This window comes from Ptychodera flava, chromosome 6 (genome assembly GCF_041260155.1).
Source record: "Ptychodera flava strain L36383 chromosome 6, AS_Pfla_20210202, whole genome shotgun sequence".
NCBI lineage: Eukaryota > Metazoa > Hemichordata > Enteropneusta > Ptychoderidae > Ptychodera > Ptychodera flava.
The window spans coordinates 18,394,930-18,403,672 of record NC_091933.1 but is presented as its reverse complement, the minus strand read 5'-3'; the positions used below and the strand labels follow the sequence as shown (position 1 = coordinate 18,403,672).

Below are 8,743 nucleotides of genomic sequence, written 5' to 3'. Positions count from 1 at the left end.
TATTTGTCTTACTGAAACCTCCCCATGCAGTCCCACTCAGTGGATAATTATACTTGAGTAAACATCTCTTCGTAAGAACATTTCTATGAACTGATTGTAATCTAAATGTAAAATCATGAAAATAATGTCAAAAGTTGCAGCTCATGTGCCTTTAATACTGCATCACTCACATTTTAGCTTTACTAGTTGCAAAGCTTAACTTAAATTTTTGGTAGTTCAAGTGGGCTACCATTCATGTAAATTAGTAGTCCTCCCTTGTTCCCACCATGTAGCTTACTTTCAACTGAAATGATATAATTTGTTTTTCTGATGTATCTGAATAGCCACAAAAACCAAGGAAAGTTTTCAGACCGACGTTTTTTTCTAAAACGACATATTGGCAATGTGTGAAGACTGAGAGTATGAACAGCGCTTTTCAATCAGCCTGTTTGTTTACAAAACTCTGTAAAAAAACAATCAGCATTCTCTGTTCACGTATGCCCATCATTAACCAAGCATACACTAGACAAAAAAGCCACTCAGGATTTATGTGTCAAAAACAATGGCTAATTCATTTGCTGTAATGTCACACCAAGCTGGAGAAAATGAGTGACAATTGTTTGGAAAAGACTGCAAGTCAGCCTGTAGCCAAACACAATGCTCATTGCTCACCCCATTAAACTGTACAGGGTGGTTCCACTCATGATGCATGCGAGTGAGTGGTAGTCCTGAGCAACAACCAATGTCCAAAATTAGTGGTCCCAAGGCAAGGTTTGGTTGTTTTAAGGACCAGAGACAACTGTTTATTTCGAACCCTGTTTTGTCAGATGGCTGGAGAGCAGTGTTACACACAATGGTTGGACACACGGCTTTCACTTTGCTGGTGACAGTTTTCTGTGAGAAGTACAAAGTTTATTGAAATGTGCATGTGTCTAATCAGATGTAAATAATGCCAAGAATGAGGATCTACACATATTTACCGGTTCATTCGAAGCTACAATATCATACATACACCAAACAACATGTCTCTTTTGTACGCTTTCATGGTTTGATTTATTTCAATGACAAAACATATTTACACACGATCAATCAAAACACAGACATAGAAAAACCACCCCATACCCATTGCATATACATGTACTTTAAAGCAACTCAGTTCATTTAAAATGATGTATTACAGGGGCAGATTTTCGGGCTTACCGGAGTAGACTGTCTGCCACCAAACACTACCTGTGTAGGCGCACTTGATATACCATGACCTTACAATGTTTGGGGTCAGTGAGGGAATCTATGTATTTCACTATGTAAGTTTCACGTGGTATCATGTAGTCCTCTTTGCAAAAATAATTTTCATAACTCCTTGCATTGCTTTGCATCAAAATTGAACATTTCTATAATACAAGATATAAATTTCATTCATGATTGCAAAATCAATTCAATTACACAAACTCTGTTACTGCATAGATAAAGTTTTTGAGTCATGTGACTGTAAGTCAGTATATGAAATATGCCACAACACCAAGGTTACTGTTTATTTAGTGTATCAAATATTTTGGTTTTGGCTATTAAAAGGCTCCTTTCATTTTGTCTGAAATGCTTTGAGTGTTTTTTCATATTTTTCAAATTTCTCAAAAGTGTTAGGTGCCCTATAGCTGAATGTTGCAATATTGCAAATTACTCATAAAAACAAGTGTGTACTGTAAAAAGAAAAGCAGATGAGATTACATTTGTAGATTAAATCGGCATTACTTCACCATCCAATTATCCCAAATTAGTTCCAATCGTGTTATATAAAGGGACAAAGTCGCCCATTTTTCATGAATTTTGTTTGATACGAGATACTACTTATATTGTTTGACATGTTGAAAGATACTGAATGAATGGGTGACCATGCATATATTCGACCCCGGTTTTAGACACGATCAATGAAACATCGCAAAAAATGAATTAATGGTCATGACCATTAATTCATTTTCGCCATGGTTACATTTAATTTGTCTAAAACCGGGGTCGAATACAGACATGGTCACCGTATGTCTTTCAACATGTCAAATAATATAAGTAGAACCTCGTGTCAAACAAAATTCATGAAAAAATGGACGACTTTGTCCCTTTAATAATTTGTCAGCAAGGTTAATTGTTGCGTGCAAGACTTTGTACTTCAACGTACTTTAGAAAGAAAAATGAGGAACTTTGTTTTATACGACCAAGATAATGAAAATATTCGATCTGATTAAATTAGATGTAAGATTAGCTCGTTGCCTGTGGCTATCGTGTGTGCTGCCCTTCCTTCTCTACCAAAACAAAGCTAGGGCAGCGATCACGAATTTCTGATTGTGATATCTGATTTTAATCAGGTTTGACAATATCCGAAGTCAAAACCGTCGTCTCTTTAAAATGCACTGCTAGGGTCGTCTGTTGCACTAAATTGAATTTGTGTGTTTTTTGAGTAAGAATTAATGAGCACTCTGGCTTGAATGATCTTGACAAGCTAAGTCACTCTCTATTTGGCACAAGTTTCACATCCCCCCCCCCCCCACGAAAAAAAAAAACCAAAAAAACGAAAAACTTCTCTCTACCCGCCTAGCCATTGATAATGGATGAATGTGCCAGTTTGTTCAAATGTCATAAGAAAAATGTCCGCCTAGTTGTACCACCTATACCTTGAGTAATATTAATTTGAAGGGTTATTTACAGATATTTATCGCAACAGGCATACTTTTCTTGTCGTTTGCCCTTAACACGATTGAACTAATTTGGAATAATTGGACTTTCATATTTTTCAAATTTCTCATAAGTGTTAGGTGCCGTATAGCTGAATGTTGCAATATTGCAAATTACTCATAAAAACAAGTGTGTAATGTAAAAAGAAAAAGCAAATGAGATAACATTGTAGATTAAATCGGCATTACTTCACTATCCAGTTATCCCAAATAAGTTCCAATCATCCGCCAGATGATAATGGTGTTCCGCCTTTCTACATTTTCTTAAAATCATGAGCCTCCGATCGACAAAATAATGATATTTAACTCAAATTCAACAGTTTTGTGATATTTTCTGTAAACTCATTTTTGTTCGAGAGTGAAATGAAATGGCAGCATTTTCTTTGAGCGAATGTGAGCAATCTACACCGGGTACCAATAATCGTCGTAAACCACGGGCCCCATTACGGCAACATCCACTCGCATCGGTCCGTGGAAGGAAAGAAAAGTTCTGGCTGGCAAGAATGGTAGCAATGTGCCGCACCTTATTTATATATAGAAGATGGTCGACTGATCCGGAACTGTGAAGTAAGCGAAAAAGAAGAGCTATTACGGTTATCAACTGACACCGTATACGTCACTCTCAGGATCAGAGTCGCTATGATACCAAGTCTAATGCAATGATCATTAATGGCTATGCTGTGGTCACATTATTAATATGGTGCTATGATTGATCATCATTCAAATGTATCAAAGACACATGTTCCGTTGTGTGTGAAAAACAGAAAAAGATAATTACCCATCATTTCTATGACTCTCGCGAATATGAGAGAACCTTAAAAGGGGAATTTCACAGAGTTATATCGGTATGAGATTTCAAAATATCGCCATGGCATTCTGAGTGTATCATACACATTTGTAATGATAAAATCTTGGAAATTATAATAGTGTTTTATTTCAATTGAGATGATGACCATCTGTTATAAAAGTCTCAGTGCTCTTGAATGAAAAATGATTTGTCCCCTATATTCTCTTCAGCCTCATTTCACAAACAAATGACTAAATTTTGTGACTGTCTTGGCGCACTATTTGCCTCCATGACCAATTGGTAGTGGCTTTCTTGGAAAGTATGGGTATCCATGCGCGCGTGTGCTTCAAATCACGGAAATATGGTATTTTTGTTCATAATCATGGTTCCTTGAACACAAAAATGAAGCACTTTTTCACAGAGGAACTGCCCCGCGAAAGGATTAGAATACCTATCCGATATTCCAAACTCACAAAATATTATGAAGTTGTAGTATCCTGTTTTCAGAACTCATTCAAATCGGGAATTCGCAATGAAGATCAGTGTCTCGCCATTTAATACGACCCTCAAGTTGCTTTGTTCAGGCTGTCTGTTCCAAACGTTATCAAGTTGCTTCAGACTGAAGTAGACGTAGCAAGCTCGTAAAGACAACAAGAATAAACTAAACCGATATCATGTTGATATTGAAAACAATTTTATCGCTCTAGTCAGTATTGACATGTCCCTGTATTGTGATCTTAGACTTTTTAAATTTGGAAGTGTTTTTAAAACTCTTCTAAAACCCGGCTATATGGCTGCCCCTAGAGAACGCACGGTCTCTTGCAGCGAATATGATGAAAAGACATGAATATTCATACTTCTTTGAAATTCAGAGAAAAATTATCTTTACATATCAGGTCACTAATTCAGTTTCAACATCAACGCTTTGCAACAGCACGAACATGTTTAAGTTTGCACATAAATGTTACAAAAATGTTGACGACGAAATGTTCAGACTAACTTACTGGTATCGTTGGGTCGATATGGTCACGCCTCAGGTCATCATCTGCTTCATTCATAAAGCTCCATTCGCTGAGCCAGTTTCGAAAGACCTCGTCAGTCGGGCCCTTGCCGCTGCCAGTAGATTGCCGTTGGCCGTTCTTATACCAATCAGTCGCATTGTCACTGATTTGACTTTGACCATCTGAAGAATCGGTACCGTGTGCTGTCTCTTTGGGACAAACGCTGTCCTTATTCAGCGGATTAAACATTACGTCTACAGTCTCGTCTTCAATATCAACCTCATTCCAGCGGTCAGGGACGGCAATGCTATGGAAATTATTGGATTGCCTTTTCCGGAAATGTTCTTCATCGGGTGAAGATGATATTCCCTGTCTAGAATCTATACCATAAAGTTCATAACTGCAATAAATAAATTTATCAATCGCGTCATGAAAGTTGCGCTAAACAAACAATATACCAACCGACGATATATCCACTCAACTTTTGGTCCACATGACAGACGTAAAATGTTGATTTATGGAAGAACTCAGATTTTCACCTCATGCCCCGGTTACAAATATCTTAAGCGATATCGCGCCAAAATACGTCGAACGAAAAATAGATCACCTTTTTGCTGAAAGAATGGTGTTGTTAAAGTGTAGTGATCAGTGCAACAATTTTTATTTCATATTCTTCTGCTTTCAGGAGAACTTTGTGGAGAAGTGAATAAAACATACGACGCGTTTGTCTCAATTTCAAATTCCTTGATCTTATCTTAGGGGGCCTAGACGAATGTCAGAGAAATACTGGACATCCGGGTGTTTGACATCACAATGAAGAGGCACGAGCATGCAGAAGTAGGCTGACGTGAAAAATGAATACAAAATGTGCACTCATTTTATTTATTCGGACAAGTGTATGTTTTCAATTTTGAAAATTTTCTATATCGCTTCGTGTATTCTTTGAGTTTGTTGGAAAGTGTTTTGAAAAGGAATGCGTCCCATCGCGTTGCTGCAAAGCAGCGATTGTCTACTCACCTTTCTGTAACTCCTTTGGATGCTTTTTTCATCTTCTTCCATTTCCTCGCTAAAATCACCACAACGACCACCACTACAACCACGAGAAACAGCAGAGATAGACCTACTGCCAGATATATGTATAACTCATTCACGTATTTCTCACAGTGTTTACCTCTATAGTACCAATTTGTACCTGTTCTACACCTGCAATCAAGCGTTAGCTTCAGTGACAAGGATCTTATCATATTTTAGGAGGGTATCTTTTGTGAAAGCATTTACAAAGCTTGAAATACTTGTCTGTCCTTTTTTTCAAATTTCGATAGCCGACCTTCTTTGCTCGCTTGGAGTTTGGGCAATACTATTGTAAGCCACGATTGCAAGATGAAGAAGTCAACGGAACAATCAATGACTGTCAAATTTCTGTAAGTTGACTTTAAAAGTGATCATCAAACTCAAATTTTAGTTTGCTCAGTGTATAAAAAATGAGGTGTAAATTCTTTGTCTGTCAAGGCAGGTTTTACGAATTAAACCACTTCTTTTCTTTTCCATAAATTTAATACCTGCATTCAATTTCGTTTGTAACTTCATTTTCATTATTATCGTCGTAGCTATGTTTGCAATGAGCCGCATTTTGACAGTAGCCATAGTAACAGTCAGATCGACACACTGAACCACTTCCTGTATTTGTACATGTAAAATATGTATTACATGGTTCGACAGTCTCTGGGCTGCACCAATTGACTGAAAAATAGAATACAAATTTGATATTCAGGTGAAGAAATTAAAGAAAAACATGTCTATATGTGTACGCGTGTATGTACTCTGTATGTAGCATGTACTCTGTATGTATGTATGTATGTATGTATGTATGTATGTATGTATGTATGTATGTATGTATGTATGTATGTATGTATGTATGTATGTATGTATGTATGTATGTATGTATGTATGTATGTATGCGTATATGTATGTATGTATGTATGTATGTATGTGTGTATGTATGTATGTGTGTATGTATGTATGTATGTATGTATGTATGTATGTATGTATGTATGTATGTATGTATGTATGTATGTATGTGCGAGTGTAGTTATATGTGTTTGTCTACAGATATTGCCTTAAGTAGAAGTTCATTAAATAATGGGTCCAGAATTCATTTGTCAAAGACATTGGACGTTGCACTCATACAAGATGTATGAGCGCAAGGTATCATTTAATGAGAAGAACAGTAAATCGGTACTTCACAGACAGAACACCTTACTGGAAAATAGATCAAACTCTACAGCCAATGGAACTTTAAAATGTTCTTGTTTTTGTTTTAAGTTTAGGTGCAAAGCAAGACTCTTTTCGATTCGTACAGTAATCAAAATTGCCTTGTACAGAAGTGTCCGTGTTGCTCTTGCACACGTACATAAATTAATTCGCTCACCTCCACAGCTGACGTCATCATCAATGCTACATCCTAAGTAATCATAGGGTATTTGGAAATTGCCAACAGTTTTGTTATCGACGGCGTCTTTGAGACCAGACATTTCATATGCACCATAGCCGGATAACGCTTCAGTAACCGATGTTGAATTGAATATTGCCTCAAAGTGAATGTCCACGGTGCCCGGTCTGAAAAAAGGAGCGGGATTTTACAAAAAGAAACCACGACTGTGGATCAGTACTTTGGTAGTGTCCTGTACATGCAATAACCGTAGTGGCTTGTGACAACACACCATCCTTTCATTGTGGGAAAGTTACATTTTATATGTTTCGCTTACAAAGTGGGTGTTGTGGCATTTTACTTCATTTTGAAAGCTACTGATCATCATGTTTGAAAAAGTAAAGAGAAACACAAGAGAAATTAGCTGAGCAATATTTCATTCGAGGCTGTTTGCTAAGCTAGTTTACTCTCGTGTGTGGGCGATTTTTCGTGAGTTTTTTCCTCTCTAGTCGTTGAGCAAAACATTCAACATGTTTGATAGTTTTTGCCTCGCGAGGCAAATTCCCCACCGTGTGTGCGCCGGAGAAAGTGATTTTCCTCAGTTCTTTTTCACCAAAGCGCCCTTGTGGACATCACATGACAGGGCAAAATGATCGCCGGTAGTCTGGCCCGTAGTATTGAAGACACAGTCGCTTGTGGTTCGATACATGGCAAAGGCCGTAAAGATATATATGGCAGACAAGATAGGTTGGGCTTTCTTTCTAATCGTAACGACATTTACCTGAGCTCCTTGATTTCAAGGCGAATAAATCCATCAATGTTCCCGAAGAACTTTCCGAACTGTGGAAAAAAAGACTAATTCACTCATAAGAAATTGATAAAAATCCATCGCTTTCAATAGATTTTAATACAGGATCAAGGAAGGCATGCAAGATAATGTATCGCGATGACTGTCATAAGAAAAGTCTAGTCATTCCCAACTAGTGACGATTCTATCAAGTCATACTGTCTGTGAATTGATGTGTAATAATGCACATGTGGAAAGTAACACAATTGTACGTTTCTTGTCATCTGTCACTTAAACCGTCGGTAAACACAATAATTTCACCTGCGAGTCATGCTAGAACAGATCATAAAATTGTGAATCCCTATACTCAGAAACTAGCTGATCTTTAAATTCTTCTTTCAATCGAGTGCGTTAAATTCAGCCTTGGTTGTTCTCTCACTTACATGAATTGCAACATACCGAATCATTAAAGTCATTCTCAAATTCCTTAAATTCTTGTGACGTTTTATCCCCCAGTTTTGACGACCAGTTTCTAAGAACTTGTATATTGTAATAAAATACCATCTTCGGAAATTCTGAGGAATGATAAAGATACGAAAAGTAAAATAACAGAAATTAGTCAATTACCCATACGATTTCAATTTGACTTTCTGCGTGCTTGAAGTATCCATTAATTCAGTCTGAAGGGAGCCCACGAAGACAGAGCATTGAACAGTAGCAAAGCCGTCTTCTATTCCTGTAATAGCACTGTTATATTTGAAGAATCGGCCGACATACAATGATTTTAACTCGTCCTTTCTGAATGACATATTTCAATATCATGAAATAACAATCACACTGGCCGTAAGAGATTCAAATTTTCAAATACTACCAAACACCTATGTTAAGAAGATAACATTTTCATTCTACATAAGTCTGTTTTGTCAATCAAAGTATAATGCATACCTTTCTTATCTGTTGCCTGGTCAGGGGGTGATTCTATCAAGGGTACATCTGACACTGTTCTGTCTATATATGTAGTCATTGAAGGTGACCGTT

The 8,743-nt window shown here is 37.1% G+C and overlaps 1 protein-coding gene across 1 annotated transcript in view; it reads right to left on the bottom strand.

Moving 5' to 3' along the window:
* Positions 1 to 2,897: 2,897 nt before the first annotated feature.
* The window catches only part of LOC139134237 (mucin-22-like), a 40,002-nt gene continuing 34,156 nt past the window's right edge, over positions 2,898 to 8,743 (bottom strand). Inside the window, exon 11 of the mRNA XM_070701150.1 lies at positions 2,898 to 3,262. Coding sequence (XP_070557251.1) covers positions 3,227 to 3,262 — 36 coding nt within the window. The 3' untranslated portion in view covers positions 2,898 to 3,226. The remainder of the gene's footprint in view (positions 3,263 to 8,743) is intronic.